At 41.7% G+C, this 20,011-nt stretch overlaps 1 protein-coding gene across 3 annotated transcripts in view; it reads right to left on the bottom strand.

The window, feature by feature from the left end:
* EML6 (EMAP like 6) overlaps window positions 1–10,741 on the bottom strand; it is a 283,824-nt gene extending 273,083 nt beyond the window's left edge. For 2 of the 3 annotated variants that reach the window (XM_066267137.1, XM_066267140.1), the window contains exons 1-2: window positions 10,545–10,741; window positions 9,020–9,754 (exon numbers count right to left, since the gene is read on the bottom strand). In XM_066267137.1, coding sequence (XP_066123234.1) covers window positions 9,020–9,216 — 197 coding nt within the window. In that variant the 5' untranslated portion in view covers window positions 9,217–9,754; window positions 10,545–10,741. Of the gene's footprint in view, window positions 1–9,019; window positions 9,755–10,200; window positions 10,248–10,544 lie in introns of those variants that run through there. The other variant, XM_066267139.1, reaches the window with a different exon arrangement.
* Between the last annotated feature and the right edge of the window lie 9,270 nt (window positions 10,742–20,011).

Raw genomic sequence — 20,011 nt, 5'->3', positions numbered from 1 at the left:
TTAGTAAACAATAATATATAGACTGTTGCTGGTTCCTAAACCAGCAGTTACTAAATACTGTACAGGCTCCTCAAAGTATAAATGGTTACATTCTTTAAATATAGAAAAATCTGTATGTCCTTCATAGGACTTAACAGCATCTTCACAAATATGAAATAGAAACCAAAGCCTCAGATTTCTATTACTAGGTTAATCTTTTTTAATTTTTTTTTTTCTTTCTGAAGCTGGAAACGGGGAGAGACAGTCAGACAGACTCCCGCATGCGCCCGACTGGGATCCACCCGGTACGCCCACCAGGGGCGACGCTCTGCCCACCAGGGGGTGATGCTCTGCCCCTCTGGGGCATCGCTCTGCCGGGACCAGAGCCACTCTAGCGCCTGGGGCAGAGGCCAAGGAGCCATCCCCAGCACCCGGGCCATCTTTGCTCCAATGGAGCCTTGGCTGCGGGAGGGGAAGAGAGAGACAGAGAGGAAAGCGCGGCGGAGGGGTGGAGAAGCAAATGGGCGCTTCTCCTATGTGCCCTGGCCGGGAATCGAACCCGGGTCCCCCCGCACGCCAGGCCGACGCTCTACCGCTGAGCCAACCGGCCAGGGCCTTTTTAAATTATTTTTAATGGTTTCTATTTCTGGGTGCTCAAATGTTCAGTTTCTTCTGTGTGAGGGGGATGGGCCTCCTGCTAGAGGAATTCAAAGGCTGTAGATGTCCAAGACAATTCAATGGGAAAATAATAGTCTTTTAAGCAAATGATGTTGGGGCAACTGGATATCCACAAGCAAAAGAATAAAGTTGGACCCCTACCTCACACCATATACTTAAATGTCAGAGCTAAAGCTGTAATATTCTTAGAAGAAAACATAGAAATAAATCTTCACAACACACAATCTTCAATTAGATAGTGGTTTCTCAGATATAACTCCAAAACTATAAGTAACAAAGAAAAAATAAGTAAATTGTACATCATTAAAATCTGAAATATTTGTGCTTCAGAGAACATCATCAAGAAAGTGAAATGGGCCTGACCAGACGGTTGTGCAGTGGATAGAGCATCAGACTGGGATGTGGAGGACCCAGGTTCAAGACCCCAAGGTCACCAGCTTGAGCACGGGTTCATTTGGTTTGAGCAAGGCTCACCAGCTTGAACCCAAGGTTGCTGGTTTGAGCAAGGGGTCACTCAGTCTGCTGTAGCCCCCCAGTTAAGGCACATATGAGAAAGCAATCAATAAACAACTAAGGTGCTGCAACAAAGAGTTGATGCTTCTCATCTTTCTCCCTCCTGTCTGTCTGTCCCTCTCTCTATCTCTGTCACACACACACACACACAAACATACACACACACAAAGTGAAATGGGCCCTGGCTGGGTGGCTCAGTGGATAAAGTCTCATTCTGGTGCACTGAGGTCACAGGTTCAATCACTGATCAGGGCATAAACGAGAAGCAATAAATGAGTACACAACTAAATAAAACTACTAAGTGAAATGTGGGAGACAGTGGAACAAGTTGATGTTTGTCTCTCTCTTTTCCTTCCTCTCTCTCTCTCTCTCTCTCAAATAAATGAAAAAATTTTAAAAAGAAAAAGAAAGTAAAATGACAACTCACTGAATGGGAGAAAATATTTGCAGATAATATATCAGATAAGACACTTATACTGACAATATATAAAGAACTCTTAGAAATAAAAGACAAAACAATTAAAAATGGGCAAAATATCTGAATGAACAAAAAAGTTATACAAATACATTTATAAAAAGTGATTAATATCACTAGTTATTAGAGAAATGCAAATTAAAACCACATGAGATACCACTTCACACCCAGTAAGATGGCTATAATCAAAGAGACAGACAATAACAAGTGTTGGTAAGGATATGGAAGAATAAGAATTGAAATTTTCATACAATGCTGGTGGGGTTGTGCAATCATTTGGCTGCTTTGGAAAACACTTTGGCAGTACTTCAAAATGTTAAACATAGAGTTCTCATATACTTCACCAACTGAACTCCTAGGCATATACTCGAAAGATGATGTCTACATGTCTGTGAGCACACTCTTCTACTGACCACATGAACAGGCTCACCATCGCCTTAACCTGTTTCACCCAGGGCCTGCTTGGTTCTTTCTGCAGAAGAAAGAACACTAGGCTAAGAGCCAATTTAATTTTTAAAAACTGATTCTGTTCATTTAAGCATTTAATAAATATAAGGAGCATATATATATTCATGCATATTACTAAAAGTCTGTTTCATTAGCAGGCAATTTCTTTTGCATTGAAAAAAACACTGGTCTATTTATTGAGCTCTGAAACATACCGTGAGTGCCTAAAATCTTGCTGTGTGGTGTGGCCTGTGGACCAGCAGCATCAGCATCCCTTGGGCGCTGGTTAGAAATGCAGAGTGTCAGGCCTCACACCTGACTTACTGACTCAGTGCTCAGGAGACTCCTACGTACAATGATATTTGAGAAGAACTATCTGCTCTTGAGCACTTTAATTACATTGAAGACCAATCCACATTTGACAAACTCGAGTTAACCCTACAAGAGGAGCCTGAGTGCTGGAGACACGCAGTGCACTGGGTCAAGGGTGGCTCTCGGTGTGGCTCTGGCCTACTGCGGGGAGGGTCTGTCTCAGAAGCGAGCTAGCAAGTCGGCCCTCCCAGCCGCTCCCTTTTTCTTTTGCAGTGGCAAAAATGTCAGCTACATTGCAAAGATGTTCAGATCCACCTCCTGCGGGTAGGAGATGCCCTAGGATAGCCCTGTTTAGAGACGCTGCCATGGAACACGTTTTCACTTGCCCACAAAGTAATCTACATTTTAACTGACCATTAGTGGCAGCGCCAATATCATTCTCTAAAAGACAGTAGACACCAGTGCAATGTTCTTCAGACTTTGAAACAACCCATTACACAGTAAAATAAAAACATGGTCATATATTCTGAATTAAAAATAGAGGCCCATAATATGATGAGAACAAAGGTTCCCAGGACAATAACTGAATGATATATTTGTGACTGTCCTGGGAAATGTAGGACATATGGTGCCAAAAACCCATGCGGCATTAGTTACCTGGATGAGAACTACAGTGGCCTTGGTCTTTCTCTGAGTACCTACACCAGGATTCTAGACATTCCAAGTTCTCACCCCTTCCAGGGCCTTTGCCTATATCCCCTCTCTGCCATAGCGACTTCCCTTGTCTGCCCCGTCTCAGTCTTCAGGTCTTAGCTGAAATGCCATCTCCACAGTGATCTACTCTGGAAACCTCACTTAAAGTAGCTCCCACACACCCACCCAAACCACCTTCTCTCTAATATCGTTCCCTTCTTAGTACTTTTCACAACTATATTCACCATTTTTTTTTCTTGTTCATTCATTGTTGGCTTCTCCCACCAGAACAGGGGCAAGAGCTTGGCCATGTTCACCGCCCTTGCACCTGGTACATTCTGGATGTAAAGTGAATTTTTGTTGAATAAGCAAGAAAAAATATTATGTATCTAATTTAGAGAAAAAAATCTTAATTAAAATAAGCAGACAAATAGACTACAGCTTATTAATAAGAATAACAATAATATCATATGTGAATAGACCATACACTTCCATCAAAATCTTTCACTTCATCCACTTGCTAATGAACAGAATGTACCACTGAGTGACATTGCTTAAATTTTTTTTCCCTCTCAGAGCCTTCTCATGTAGAATGAGAAGACTATCTCTCAGAGTTGGAGAAGAGGGTAATCAGTAAGATGACTACATATACAGGATGGGTCAAAAGTAATTCATATGGAAAATACTACAATAATAAGTAATAATACAAGAATAAACTGTGTTTCGAATACTCACAACTGTATCTGACACCAAAGTCCATGCTCCCACCACTATGCCATTGGGTGGGGAGAGAATACAGGGGGAGAAGAAGATGAATCAGGGGTTGGGAACCTATGGCTCACGAGCCAGATGTGGCTCTTTTGATGGCTGTATCTGGCTCGCAGACAAATCTTTAATTAAAAAAATAATAACATTATTATGGAAGAAAGTATGGTGGTTCCTCAAAAAACTGAAAATAGAACTACCTTATGACCCAGCAATCCCTCTACTGGGTATATATCCCAAAAACTCAGAAACATTGATATGTAAAGACACATGCAGCCCCATGTTTATTGCAGCATTGTTCACAGTGGCCAGGACATGGAAACAACCAAAAAGCCCATCAATAGATGACTGGATAAAGAAGATGTGGCACATATACACTATGGAATACTACTCAGCCATAAGAAATGATGACATCGGAACATTTACAGCAAAATGGTGGGATCTTGATAACATGATATGAAGCGAAATAAGTAAATCAGAAAAAAACAGGAACTGTATTATTCCATATGTAGGTGGGACATAATAGTGAAACTAAGAGACATTGATAAGAGTGTGGTGGTTATGGGGGGGAGGGGGGAATGGGAGAGGGAAAGGGGGTGGGGAGGGGCACAAAGAAAACAAGATAGAAGGTGACAGAGGACAATCTGACTTTGGGTGGTGGGTATGCAACATAACTGAACGAATAACCTGGACTTGTTATCTTTGAATATATGTATCCTCATTTATTGATGTCACCCCATTAAAAAAATAAAATTATTAAAAAATAAAAAAAATAAAAAATAAAAAAATAATAATAACATTAAAAATATAAAACATTCTCATGTATTACAATCCATTCATTTCCTACCGCTCATGTTCATGGTTGTGGGTGGCTGGAGCCAATCACAGCTGTCCTCCGGGACAACACCAAATTTTTATTGGATAAGGCGTAACGTACACGGGTTGTTGTATGGCTCTCACAGAATTACATTTTAAAATATGTGGCGTTCATGGCTCTCTCAGCCAAAAAGCTTCCCAATCCCCGAGATAAATCGTTCTAGCACAAGGTAGGAAAGGACAGAGTAATATTATATGACAGTGGGATACAAACCATCTATGATTAAAAGAAATAAAGAAGGAAAAGTAAGGATAGAAAGGTTAGGACTAGAAAAAAAACAGGCCCTGACTGATTGGCTCAGCAATAGAGCATTGGCTTGGTGTGTGGAAGTCCCGGGTTCGATTCCTGGTCAGGGCACACAGAAGCAACCATCTGCTTCTCTACCCCTCCCCGTTCTCTCTCTCTCTCTCTCTTTCCTCCTGCAGCCATGACTCCAATGGTTCTTGGCCCCGGCCCTAGATGCTGCGATGGCTCCATGGCCTCACTTTAGGTGCTAAAATAGATTGCTGAGCAATGGAGTGACGCCCCAGATGGCAGAGCATCACAGAGTAGGGGTCTTGCCAGGTGGATCCCCATCAGGGTGCATGTGGGAGTCTGTCTCTCTGCCTCCCCACTTCTCACTTAATAAACAAACAAACAAACAAAAAAAAGACTAGAAAAAAAAAAGAAAGTTAAGGATTGAACTTCAGCCTCTGGGCAATAAGGAATCATTGTTTTGTTTTTGGTGTCTGTGCCTGTTTTTAATTAACTACTAGTACTGCCATCACCGAGAGCATTTAATGAGCATCAATTAATGAACCAGGCTCCATGCTAAACCATTTGTATATATTCTTTCTAATAGCTACAATTTTGCAATTTAGGTATTATTGCCCCCATTCCACAAATAAACAAGGCCCTGAGAAGTCAAGCCACTCACTCAGTAAATGGCAGAGTGGGTTCATACTGAGTGTGTGTGTGAGGTCAAAGTCAGTGCCCTTTCCCCTGAAACAGTAGTGCAGAAAAACCTCCCTTGGTTCAGAGAGCTGAGAAATAAGAGAAGAGAAAATGGAGCCAGGGAACTAGTCAGAGGCAATACAGAAATCTGCAGTAAGGAGACAAATGTCTCAACTGAGTCACTGTGGAAATGGAAGGGAGATGACAGAGAGCACATGTGTTCATGACCTTTTCTTTCATTTGCTCCATTTCTTTGTCATGATCAGCTTGCTACCTAAAGTAGAAACCAAGTTGGATTTTTTTCTAGTCACTGTGACTGTCCTTGCCTTCAAGCCCTGATTTGAGTCCTTCTATTTACTCAATAGCAAACAATGTTATCAGGGATAAAAATATAGCATCATCCTCTAATATATTTTCTGTATTGAAGAGTAGGTAATCACTCAAGAGAATAAAACTAAGCCCCCACATCCAATAAATCACATTATGCTTCACATATCAACAACTTTTTTAAAATCTGACTTAAACACATAGTCTGTCAAATCAGGAGGTACATACGCTGAGCTTTAATGAGCTCTGCCAAATCCTACATTATTATCAAGGTTTATCCTGATCTCAAAGACCACACGGTTTTATAAAATGGAGTAAGGTATCAGTATTTGTTGGGCTGCCTTCTGTTAATATTCCAGGGAAAGTAGCACAATAAATAAAGCAGTAGGAAATGTATGCATCGTGAATATATCTTTTGAACTAATGCAAACGCTAACTGGACAATTACTTTATCTCATTTGATGGAATCAAGAGTTAGGGGTTTTAATATCGATATAATGTGCTCCCCCCAAAAAAATTCTGCTCTAAAACCTTGGCTGTAGTCCTTCTCTTTCAATGACAAACTTCAAATTTTTCAGTGAAAAATCAGTAGTATAACCAGGACACACAGAAGTGAGCTGAAATTCATAAAGATATGAGTACAATCTTCCTATCTATATACACATTTAATACATAAATATTCACATTTTCCAATATTAATTTCAAACATGAATATATGTCTGAGATTAAAATAATGAAAGAAATGGCATGTAAGAGTCCCACATATAATTTGTGCACTGCCTTCACCAGAAAAAATTTACATATAATAAGATAAAGCAAAATAAAGGCATAAACATTCTAATTTGATAGCTATTAATTACATAATGATCTGTGGTTTGCATTTTTTAATCTGTTGAAGTTAATTTTATTCCTACATGGAAAGACATACATGGATATTAAAAAATTCTGCTCACCTATACATCCTCAGACTAACCAAATATGGAAAATTCAGCAATAAAGTCATTTCTCTGAATGCAAGCTTACTACTATAGTACTATTCAGTGTAAAGATAAAACAACCTTCATAAAAAGACCAAAAGTTAAACTGATTCTTTTTCCTTTCATCAAGTGAGGCTCCCTGTAAACCCAGTTATACAAATAACTTCATCTTTTCTTCAATTCTGAGGGTTTCTTTAAGCCAGACAGCATCGCAGCCCCACTAGTCCAGCTGCCAGTCATAACAGCGATTTACTGCAACTCCACCCTGGTCCCACCTTCAGTTTCAATCCTGCATTTAATTATTTCCAAGTATATTAAAATTAAGTTAGGAGTTCAAATTCTCAGAGCACTTAAGTGAACTGTCACACAAATATTATTTAACCTCAGGGAATTTTCTGTTTAATTGCTACTGTCTCCCTTCCGCCAAAGGACTACATCTTATTTTGATGGTATAAATGGAAAGCACTGCGTTAAGAAAGAGCAAAAACATAATGGGTTTCAATTTTTAAACATGTAACCTTTTCACGAGTCACTGTTAACCATTTGCACCTGTGACTTTAGTAATTAGCCTGGCAATTAAAGAAGCCAGGACAGAACAAGGTAGGGATTCCCCAATCACAGCCATTGCTATGTAAGGAAGAGAAGAAAAGAGCTGTTTTGTCCTATGTGACATGAAGAAAGTTTCACGTTAGCTGCACCAAATCTTGAGAACAGCAGAGTTCCTAGTACTTAAAATCTTCCTCTTCTAAAAGTCATGAGTTTTTTAAAACTCTTATTGTATCTTCAAATATTAAGTTTTTACTAAATTTTTCAACTTTTAGTTTTTAGATGAAAATGAAAAAGGCTCCAGAAGAAGCACAATACTCAAAAAGGGATGAGGGGTGGTAAGCTAGTCTTTTAAATCATTCTTCCCAGGGAGAAATTAAGACCATTAACATTACACCACTTAACCATTTATTTCCTTCTGAAAGACAAACTTGGAGCCCAAGTAGCAATATTCTGGAAATGTGATGGAAGTTGTTCTACATCAACAAACACACAAGCTTGGAAGGTACAAATATGGTCTCTGTCAGTTGTAGTCCATTCCCAGCAAGTCATTTTCTCTGTTGGCTGAGGCTCCCATATCCGAAATCTTCCTTAACTGCTGAAGGCTGAAAGGGATTCCCTGTGAACAGCATCTGGACCACACCTCATTTGATCACACAGAAGCTGACAAGGCCTGGAGAATGCGGCTAGTCCAAAGAAGAGAGGACAGGGCCAATAATGAAAATACGTTCCTCTACAATTTGATAGGGAGGACCCCTAAAATGGCCATTCATCCCATTATGTTCTTGTCATTAGTCCTGGCCCCCTGCTCCCAGATGTTGGTAATTCTGTGGGCTGACTGGTAGGCTTTTGTGGTCCAGCAGCTGCCAGCCTTTTATAAACCTCAGCAATGTTGTGGAAACATCCATTTAGCGTATAAATAAGCTTTTTGGCATGAAAACACTGCCAAGTGAAATATTAGAGAACAAATTCCCCACCCACTGCAGAAGAAATTTCCCAGTTTCAAAGCATCTGCGATAAGGATTCCAAATTACCTGTAGCAAAATTTTCTTTTAGATTTTTTTTTTTTTTTAATCCTCTTGCTTGCTGAGGAACCTACTGAGAAGACTCCCAGAGATGATAGCCACAGTTCAGGTTATTTAGTTGGGGAAAGAAGTGGTTGCTAGTTACCCAGGATCCTTCCACTTGTAGCAGGAATGAACACCCAAAAAAGCATCGGGAAAAAAGCATCAGGACATGCAACTCCTCAGAGATCCAAAAGCCTTCCGGAGGAATACAGAGAAAGGAGATCTCTCCCTCCACACCTGCACCCCAATCCTGTTTCTGCCCTAGCTTTAGAATCAGCAGCCCTCTGTCATTCCATGCGATTCCAGAGAGAATCCTTTATTCCACGGGACTCCGGAATCTGACCCAGGAAAGCCCGGTTGGTGATCTTTCTCCCCACCCTTCCAACCTCCACACTCAACCCCTCCCCACAGCCCCAGGCCACCTCCTTACCTGATAATGTCGTCGTTGTGTCCCAAGAAGAATTTTTGGCTGTGCTCGCGGCTGTTGTAAACCACCCCGACCCCAGCCACAAAGTAGACCACCTCCTTGCCGACCGTGTAGTACAGGTTGTTGCGGCACTGGTGACCCCGGTACCCGTACACCCACTCCAGCCGGAGCTGGCAGCTGGGAGCTGTCCGATCCGCCATGATAAGCCGACCCCACTCACCCCCGGCTCCCCCCGCACGTGGGTCCGCGGCCCCTACGCGCCGGGTCTGTCCTCGCCAAGGTTCGGGCTGCGGAGGACCTGCAGCGGCTCAGTGTGCAGAGCTAGGCGCTGATTTCCGCGGCGACGCACAGATACAGCCCAGCGCGCTGGCCGCCACCATCATCCGCCGCCGCCGCCGCCGCCGGAGACGAGCCGCCGGTGCGCGGCCGCCAGACCCCTCCGGGTACCCTGGCTCCCTCTCCCCCGGCGAGGCGTCTTCGGAGGCGCCAGCACCCGCGCGCGCACGCCTCACTGCACCTGCGGGCTTCGGTCCCCGGGAGAGGCTCTTGGGGGGGTCACCCCGCCTTTTAGAGCAGGGATCTGCATATCCAAACACTGATTACCCAGTTCGCTCACTGAAGTTTGCAGTGCGCGGGGGGCTTCGCAGCAGGCAGCGGGATTTATTCTGTGACAGCTTTGATTTGACAAGGAACCGGCTAAGCTTTGCCATCACCATCCTTGGATCCGAAACTGACCATCTACATCCAGGATGAAAGAGCGAGGAAGAAAGAAACAGATTTTTTTGCATAAGTCACCCAGTCAAAAAAAAAATCCCCAAACTAAACCAAGTTTTTTTCATTGTCAACTACTCCCCCTTTCTCCCTCCAGCTCCATCTCCTTAATGATATGAAATATGCCCTGAATGCTGCTGACCGGTGGTCGCTGATATAATTTGAAAGAACATTTGCTGTTTCCCCATTAAGCCAGAGTGAATATGTAATGGTCATTTTTAGATGTTCTAATTAGTTGCCGTGTATGTGCTTAAAATTCATATCCTTCGTGAACCTCTCTTGACCGGGAACTCCATAAAGAACTTAGCAGTTCTATCTAATCACGAACTCCAATTGCAAACGTCATACATGGTTTATCTTAATCGGAGGAAACGAGACACTAGTGCAGTTGGAGTCAGGAAAGTGTTACCTACTTACGCTCCGGGTCAAGAAGAAACTGAATAATTAACAAGTGGCAAAAATCGTGTTCTTCTTCCCAAGGTCTGCCCTAGCTACCGGGTCTCGCGGGCTCAAGGGTCCCGCCTCTGGCCCGACGCGGCGTGTGGACACCCGCGAAAACCCTGGAGACTGCGAGCGCTCCCACACGCACGCACGCGCGCGCGCGCGTACACCCCGGGCATCGGCCGCCTCGGGTCCGAGAGATGCCAGCCTCCAGGGACATCCCGGCCCGCGCGCACTGCCGCCCTGGTGGTGTGGGGGATTCCCACTCCCGATCCAGCCTCGCCCGGGAAGCATCCCCGCTCTCTCCGCGTCTAACCTCTGCTCCAAGCCGGCGCCGCCAGCACGTCCCGTATCTCGCACGGGCCTCTGCCTGCCCTCCCCTCCCCGCCTCCCGCACCCGAGGATGGGCTTCGTCGCTGGGTGCAGCTGAGACAGGTTCTTCCTCCAGCCCCGGCTCAGAGGGCGGGGCCAAAGCACCCGCGAGGAACCTTGACGATGGGTTACTAAGCAATATCGCAGCACTTGGAAACAGCGATGCCCTAGGACTCGGGGGGCCTCCCCCTCCCTCTCCCGGCTCAGGTTGCTCCCTTCCCCAATGCATCCTGGGAAGTATAGTCCTCACCGCCAGCTCAGGCGGGGAGTTCACGCAGCCAGGCCACAAGTCCCAGGATTCCGCGCGCCTGGCGGGGTTGACAGAGGCCGTTACCAGGGTCGGTGGTACCCGCGGTTCTCCCTTTGAGCCGAGGCGGCTGTATCCAGGCGACCGTTTGCCAGCTTCTGCGTTCCCTGGGGACAGAGACGGCCTGCTTGTGTGCGTTGTGTATCTAAGCACAAGAGCAATAGAGTTGAAATGGAGACAAGCTCTACGACCCACCAGGAGAGTTTTATTCTGTCCCTGTCCCTGAGGGTTACTAGAGCTGATTCAAACCCAAATGTTTCCTACTTCAGTTTTCCTTTATATTCAGCTGCCTTTTGATCTGTTAAAGTGCAGGTCTGCCAAATTTAAGAAAATGCTATCTAAGAACCAGGCCTTCCCATGACCGCCTCCTAAGTTAGAGGACTTGGTTATTTAAGGATAACTTGATTTTGGGAATGGGAAGGTGTTAAAGCCATGAACAACTAACTTTGGCCCTAAGACACAGAAGCCGGTGACATTTCTTCTACTTGAAGTGAACTGTGATGATAAAGTTCACCTGTGAATGATAAACCTAAAATGACAGTGACTTAATAAAACTTTTATTTGGAAGGGAGGGGCACAAAGAAAACCAGTTAGAAGGTGACAGAAGACAATTGGACTTTGGGTGATGGGAATGCAGCATAATCAAATGTCAAAATAACTTAAGAGATGTTTTCTCTGAACATATATACCCTGATTTAACAATGTCACCCCATTAAAATTAATTTTAAAAAACCACATTTATTTATTTATTTATTTACAAAAACCTGTAGGTAGTACAGGTCTAGTACCATGGCTCTACTTAAAATAATCCTTGAGAACTTGGGCTACTGCCAGTATGCCAACATTCAGCGACGTCAGGGTCCAAGATGGGTTGCCAAACCATTACATGCACATTCCAAGTACATTTCATAGAAGAAAAAGTGCAGGGTGCATGTTGGTGACTCTAAAAAGAAGGTTCTGAAAAGCTGCCCCTAGTCATTTCTGGTTTTAATCCTATTGATTTGAACTTAGTTACATGGCCATGCGCACCTGCAAGGAAATCTAGGAAATACAGTAGCCTTTATTCAAATCATGTTAAAATAGGAGATTCTTACACTGGGGGAAAAGAGAGAGGGTAATTTACATTCCTATCTCTTTTAATCCTTGCAACAACCCCATCAGTAGATAACTACATTTTAATGTGAGGAAACTGAGATCTAGAGAAAATAAGTAATTTAACCAAGATTGCACAATAACTGACTAAATCAGAACTCAACCTCAGGTCTGTCCATCTACAGAGGTTGTGATATTAACCACTACTTTTACTGTTCCCAACTCAAGATATAAATCTATTTATTATTAAACAATTAGTGAGAAATTATAGCATATCCTAGCAAAATCAACTTCAGGACTAAATATTTCAAAATTATTTCCCAATGTTAGAGAAGACTATTACACCATCTTTGCTAATTAGTAATTAAAAGGAAACATTTAAGCATTTATTCTGTCTTCTTGAAGGAACTGTAGTTTATCCTCAGTTGATAAAGGAAAGCAATCTACCTCAGAATGCTAGCCAACAATTGTAGGGAAAAAATGATAGATTTTAGAAAATTATCCAGTAATGTAATTAATATAGTCAATGATCACAAATATATGCTAAAATGATTAGATGAGAAAATATAACCACAATGCTAAAAAAATAAATGGATAGATCTGGAAGTCACCACCTCAATCAAATTATCAATCTTAGTATCACTGGTACCAGAAGAGCTTGCTCCTTTTAGCTCCTGATGTGATACAGCATAAAATATTGCATTTTTTATTATTATTAAGTGAGAGGTGGGGGGACAGAGAGACTCCTCCATGTGCCCCAACTGGGATCCACTCAACAACTTTCCTACTGGGCGATGCTCTGCCCATCTGGGGCCACTGCTCTGTTAGCACCTGAGGCAGGCCATGGAGCCATCCTCTGTGCCTGGGGCCAACTTGCTCAAACCACTGGAGCCATGGCTACAGGAGGAGAACAGAGAGAGTGAGATAGAAGGGGGAGGGCGCAGATAGGCGCTTCTCCTGTGGCGCTGACCAGGAATCAAACCCAGGACTTCCACATACCCAGCCTACAGTCTACTGCTGAGCCAACTGGCCAGGGCCAATTTTTGATCAAATATCTAACCCAAGACTAATCAAGCCTTAAAATCTGCCAGTTTATAGAAAAATATGTGTTAGGTGCACAAGTTTAAAAGTTAACTGAAGTTCAAGGAAACAATCAGGTAAAGCCAGAAGATAGGACAGTGTACAACACAACTGAGTTGGCCTTATCAAAAGAGTAAATGTAATGAAATAACAAATACTAAGCAAAAAAGTAGGAGATTATTCTTGGCTAAAAGAGACTAAAGAGATACAACAACCAAATACAACATGTGAATCTGATTTTTTACTTTATTTTTTTAGCCCACTAAAAGACACTGTGGGGAAAAGGAACAACTGGGGAAATTTGAAGTTGAATACTGAAAGATATTAGAGAATTACTTCTTTTATTCTTGGGAAAGTCTTATTCTTAGGAAATACATTTTGAGGTATTTAGTAAAATGTCTGCAACTTACCTTCAGATAATTCAGAAAGAAATGTGTTGCCTATAAACATGCAAACACACACATATACGCATACGTAGGAAACATATAGCAAATACCAGCATCACTAAATCTAGGTATTTTTGCATTTTTTCTATATGCTTGAAATTTTTTATTATACAAAAATGGGAAAAATGTTTTCAAGGACCTAGGCAGAAACAAAAATGGAGACTGGGTGTGGAAATCAGCCTGCCTTTAGTCTTCTGCACTGCAATCTCCAACTCAAGAAAGAAAAATAAATGCAGCCATATCTGTAAATTCTGACAGAGAAGGCAAGTGTAACATCAGAATTATACCCAACTAAATTGTTTAAGTGTAAAGGCAACAAGCAGACACTATTATATACTAAAGAAACTAAGGGCATTTTTTAGTACTTGTGACAATAATGAAGTTTAATGGGAAATTACCAAAGACCCCAATATACCATTAAAAAAGACAGAGATTTCTCTCTCAAAAAGTCTGGTGGTATAACAACTGAAGAAAATTGTCAGATACTTAGAATCTTCCTATCTTGTTGTTAGACTACATTCAGCACAAATTTTCCACCTTATGGTTTAAGACAATGGTTCTCAAACTTTTTGAAGTCAGGGCACATTTAAAATCCAACAAATAGCCCTGGCCAGTTGGCTCAGTGGTAGAGCGTCGGCCTGGCGTGCAGAAGTCCCGGGTTTGATTCCTGGCCAGGGCACACAGGAGAAGCGCCCATCTGCTTCTCCACCCCTCCCCCTCTCCTTCCTCTCTGTCTCTCTCTTCCCCTCCTGCAGCTGAGGCTCCACTGGAGCAAAGATGGCCCGGGCGCTGGGGATGGCTCCTTGGCCTCTGCCCCAGGCGCTAGAGTGGCTCTGGTCGCAACAGAGCGACGCCCCAGATGGGCAGAGCATCGCCCCCTGGTGGGCGTGCCGGGTGGATCTCGGTCGGGCGCATGTGGGAGTCTGTCTGACTGTCTCTTCCCCGTTTCTGGCTTCAGAAAAAATACAGAAAAAAATAAAAATTAAAAATAAATAAAAAAATCCAACAAATAATTGTAGGCATGATAATACAAATTTCTGAGAAATATGTTATAATAATTAAGTCAAATATTAAAGAAAAAATATAAAGTCCAAGTATGCTTTTATGGTAATTAAATGAAATAAATATGACAAAATTAAATTTATTCTGACATTAAAAAACATTTTTATGTTACATTTTTTTGTGTGTGTATTTTTCTGAAGTTGGAAACGGGGAGGCAGTCAGACAGACTCCCACATGCGCCTGACTGGGATTCACCCAGCATGCTCACCAGGGGGCGATGCTCTGCCCATCTGGGGCATTGCTCTGTTGCAACCAGAGCCATTCTAGTGCCTGAGGCAGAGGCCATAGAGCCATCCTCAGCGCCCCGGCCAACTTTGCTCCAATGGAGCCCTGGCTGCGGGAGGGGAAGAGAGAGACAAAGAGGAAGGAGAGGCAGAGGGGAGCAAAAGCAGATGGGCACTTCTCCTGTGTGCCCTGGCCAGTAATCGAACCCAGGATTCCTGCATGCCAGGCCAATGCTCTACCACTGAGCCAACCGGCCAGGGCCTATGTTACATTTTTGAGTTATGCTTTTTGGAATTCATAAAAAAGAGGGGTTAAAAAATAAAAAAACAACAAAAGAAGTTATCTTTTTATATATATAGATACATTCTTATTAAGATTTAGTAAATTCAGTAGGTCCCGGCGTGAATGTGTTTTTTCGTTCTTGTGTTTATGAGAAACATGAGCCTGATGTGTTCTAGTGATTTCTTCAATGTTTGGGCATATATTTGAAAGGCAAACTCTCATTTCCTTGTCAATACATTGAAGAATTCCTCTCTTTTTACTCTTAATTGTGTTGAGGGTAGAAAACCCTAATTCACATAAATAAGATGTTGAAAATTGTAGTAAAATGTTCAAAGCTTTTTTAGATATTGCCACATACTCTTCTTTTATAGAAGTCCAAAAGGCTTCAAGAGATAATTCCTTATGTTTAATCATCAATCCACAATCAGTGGATATAGCTGCCAGTTCTTCTTCTGTTAATGTTAAACCAAAATCACTTGAAGCTTCCATGAATGGGGTTTCTAATCCAATCATATTGTTCAGTGTTAAGTGATGGAAAATACTATAAATTAAATTCTGCCTGTCAGCCTTCAAGTCCTATTTTATTTACACTTAACTTTTGCTCACTTCCAAAATCATTCTTCAATATCACGCTTCTTTTTGAGAAATCTATCCATTTTATTTGGGTGTATTTTTCTAAAAATAATATAATGATGTGTTAATAATAAATTTAATAATGATGTGTTAACAAAAAGTGGTATTTCCGTAATGAAATGGTATAATAGAGTAACTATATTTATTTTTATATCTGGGCACATGCTGTGAACCAGCGCAGCTAGTAATTCCAGGTCCCAAGTGGGAACGGTGCAGAATTAAGAAAATATGCAGAATTAAGAAAGTATGGGCCTGACCAGGTGGTGGCGCAGTGGATAGAGCATTGGACTGGGATGCTGAGGACCCAGGTTTGAGACCCTGAGGTCGCCAGCTTGAGCACGGGCTCATCTGGCTTGAGCAAAAAGCTCACCAGCTTGGACCCAAGGTCGCTGGCTTGAGCAAGGGGTTACTCCAGTGGTAGTCAACCTGGTTCCTACTGCCTACTAGTGGGCGTTTCAGCTTTCATGGTGGGCGGTAGTGGAGCAACCAAAGTATAAAGTGGGGTAGTCAACCTTTTTATACCTACCGCCCACTTTTGTATCTCTGTTAGTAGTAAAATTTTCTAACCGCCCACCAGTTCTACAGTAATGGTGATTTATAAAATAGGGAAGTAACTTATAAAATTTATAAAGCAGAGTTACAGCAAGTTAAAGCATATAATAATAATTACTTACCAAGTACTTTATGTCGGATTTTTGCTAAGTTTGGCAGAATAAATCTTTATAAAACTTACTATAGTTAAATCTATCTTTGGCAGAATAAATCTTTATGAAACTTACTATAGTTAAATCTATCTTTGGCAGAATAAATCTTTATAAAACTTACTATAGTTAAATCTATCTTTTTATTTATATCAGCAGTAGTCAACCTGGTCCCTACTGCCCACTAGTGGGCGTTCCAGCTTTCATGGTGGGCAGTAGTGGAGCAACCCAAGTATAAATAAAAAGATAGATTTTAACTACAGCTTACAGCCAATTCCCCACACCTCTGTCTCCCGAAAATCTAAACTCCAAAAACCCTGTTGGTTTTTTGGTCCTCAATAGGCACATATTTCTCCAGAATACTATAGGGCACACCTGAAAATCTTCCAAGGTGCACCCATGCACCCAGGCACACACTTTGAGAACCACTGGTTTAAGATGAGAAATCAAACTTTAGCTTTTATATTTGTATTCCAGCTAGCAAGAAAAAGAACAGTAGATGGGTACATACTTTCCCTTTAAGGAAACTTTCTCCAAGTTTCATACAACACTTCTGCTTACATCCCCATGTCCAGACCTTGGAGTACATCTAGGGGCAAAGGGAGGCTAGAATCATACACTATATTCTTGGGGCAGTTTGTACATTTAAAATCATATTTTACTAAGAAAGAAAGGGAAAAGTAATATTAATGTTTACCAGAAGTTTCTGCTACCACACTCACGAATTCTTTTTGAAAAACTACCTGACAATGACATTCAACCACCCAAGAAATTAATAAAAGAATCAGAAATGGGGAAGTCATAGCCCTGGCTGGTTGGCTCAGTGGTAGAGCATCAGCCTGGCATGTGGAGGTCCTGGGTTTGATTTCTGGTCAGAGCATACAGGAAAAGTGATCATACCCCCTTCCCTCTCCCCCTTCTCTCTCTCTCTCTCTCTCCCTTCATCTCCTGTAGCTATGGTTTGAATGGTTTGAGCAAGTTGGCCCCAGACACTGAGGATGGCTCCATAGCCCCACCCCAGGCACTAAAATAGTTCTGTTGCCAAGCAATGGTCAGCGGCCCCAGATGGGCAGAGCATCACCCCATAGGGATCTTGCTGGGTGGTTCCTGGTCCAGCCACATGCAGGAGTATGTCTCTCTACCTCCCCACTTCTCACTCAAGAAAAAGAAAAAAAGAAAAGGAAAAAAAAAAGGAATGGGAGAGTCATGGTAATTATTTCTATCCATTCAACCATCTGTCCATGCATCTAACAGTATCTGCATAAAAGTATTGTAATATAGTTCATTGACACCTAACCTGGTTAGTTCTGGAGCAGTGAAATTTAGAGTGATTTATTGCTTTCTTATTTGTATCTTTTCAATGGTTCAACATGTTTGAAATGGGCATTTTATTAAAACAGTAAATCATTGCTCTTAAAAAAATATGTTGATGATAAATTGCATTTTAATTGAAGTGATATTTGGTGTCATTAGGACATACCCTTTGGTTGATTCATCCACACACTGTTAACTGGCAAGATCAAGAGCCCTTCAGATCATTGAACAGTTACTCATATGAGTTTAGCTATTAAACAACTATTTTTTCTATAAAAGCTAACCAGTTGATTTAGAGCTAGACCCTATAGCTTTGCCTTCATTAGCACCACACATTAAATGCCATTTAACTGCTAAAAAATTTATAATAATATCTCACTTGCCATCAATTAACAGTGTTAGAGTCTACATTTTTAACCGAGCAAAAGATTTACCAATAGCACATGAAAAGATGCTTAACATTATTAGCCACTATGGAAATGCAAATCTAAACCACAATGAGATATCACTTCATACTCAATGGAATGGCTATAATCAAAAAGACAATTACAAGTATTAGAACGTGGTGAAATTGGAACCCTTGTACATTGAGATGAGGATGTAAACTGCAGCTGCTTTGGAAAACAATCTGGCATTTTCCTCAAAAAATTAAATATAGGGTTACCATGTGACCTAGCAATTCTACTTTTAGATACATACCTAAGAGAAATAATATCCATCTGCACTAAACTTATACATAAGTATTCATAGCATTACTTAAAATATCTAAAAAATGAAAATAATCCAAATGTCCATCAACTGATGAATATATATATATATATGAATATTATTCCCCGATAAGAAATGAAGTACTTACTATTACAAGCTACAACACAGAACCTTGCAAATAGTCTAGATGAAAGAAGACAGTCACAAAAGAGCGCATATTGTATGATTCCATTCCGAGATGAAATATTCAGAAGCAAATCTATATAAACAGAAAGTAGAGCAGTGGTATTCTAGAGCAGAGGTTGTGTAGATGGGGGAAACATTAATGACTACTAATGATACAGTATTTTGGGGGGGGAAGGATGAGTGTTCTAAAATCAGATTGTGATGGCTGCCTAAGTCTGAGTAAACTAAATACCATTGGATTGTATGCTTTAAAATTGGTGAGTTACCCAGAGTGGGGGGAGAAGAGGTAGTAAAGGGTAAAGGAGGCCAAATATATGGAGCAGAAGATGGGTTTGACTTTGGGTGGTGGGCACACAATGCACTATACAGGTCATGTGTCATAGAAATGTTCACTTAAAACCTATATGATCCTATTAACCAATGCCACCTCAATAAATTTAATTTTAAAAAGAGATGATTTAAAAATGGGTGAATTTATAGTAGTAAATTATATCTCAAGAAAGCCATTAAAAATAAAAAGAGTGTGGTGGACAAAGCATTGACCTGAAACGCTGAGGTCAATGGTTTGAAACCCAGGGCTTGCCCAGTCAAGGCACATTATGACAAGCAATCAATGAACAACTAAAGTGAAACAACTAGAAGTTGATTCTTCTTGCTCACTCACCTTGTAAAATAAATAAATAAAATATTTAATAAATAAATAAAAACAAAGTGTGGCTCAGTTTATTTGGCTGTTGCATGTTGATTTCCTGTTTATTATGCATGCTAATGAGTTCTTTATTTGCTTCCTTATGTGCCAGTCATTTTTTTTTTATTTCTCTTTTTTTTTTTTTCCCAGAGAGAGGGATAGATAGGGACAGACAGACAGGAACGAAGAGATGGGAAGCATCAATCATTAGTTTCTCATTGCGCATTGCAACCTTAGTTGTTCATTGATTGCTTTCTCATATGTGCCTTGATCGCGGGCCTTCAGCAGATCAAGTAACCCCTTGCTTGAGCCAGAGACCTTGGGTCCAAGCTGGTGAGCTTTGCTCAAACCAGATGAGCCTGCGCTCAAGCTGGCAACCTCGGGGTCTCGAACCTGGGTCCTCAGCATCCCAGTCCTACGCTCTATCCACTGCGCCACCGCCTAGTCAGGCTGTGCCAGTCATTTTTAGAGCAGTAATTATTTTATTCATAGATGGAAAGATTGACTTTTTTTTTCTGTATTTTTTTTTTCTGAAGTTGGAAACCGGGAGCCAGTCAGACAGACTCCCGCACGCGCCCAACCGGGATCCACCCGGCACGCCCACCAGGGGGCGATGCTCTGCCCATCTTGGGTGTCACTCTGTTGCAACCAGAGCCATTCTAGCACCTGAGGCAGAGGCCACAGAGC

This window comes from Saccopteryx bilineata, chromosome 3, assembly GCF_036850765.1.
Source record: "Saccopteryx bilineata isolate mSacBil1 chromosome 3, mSacBil1_pri_phased_curated, whole genome shotgun sequence".
NCBI lineage: Eukaryota > Metazoa > Chordata > Mammalia > Chiroptera > Emballonuridae > Saccopteryx > Saccopteryx bilineata.
This window is presented reverse-complemented; position numbering and strand designations above follow the sequence as displayed.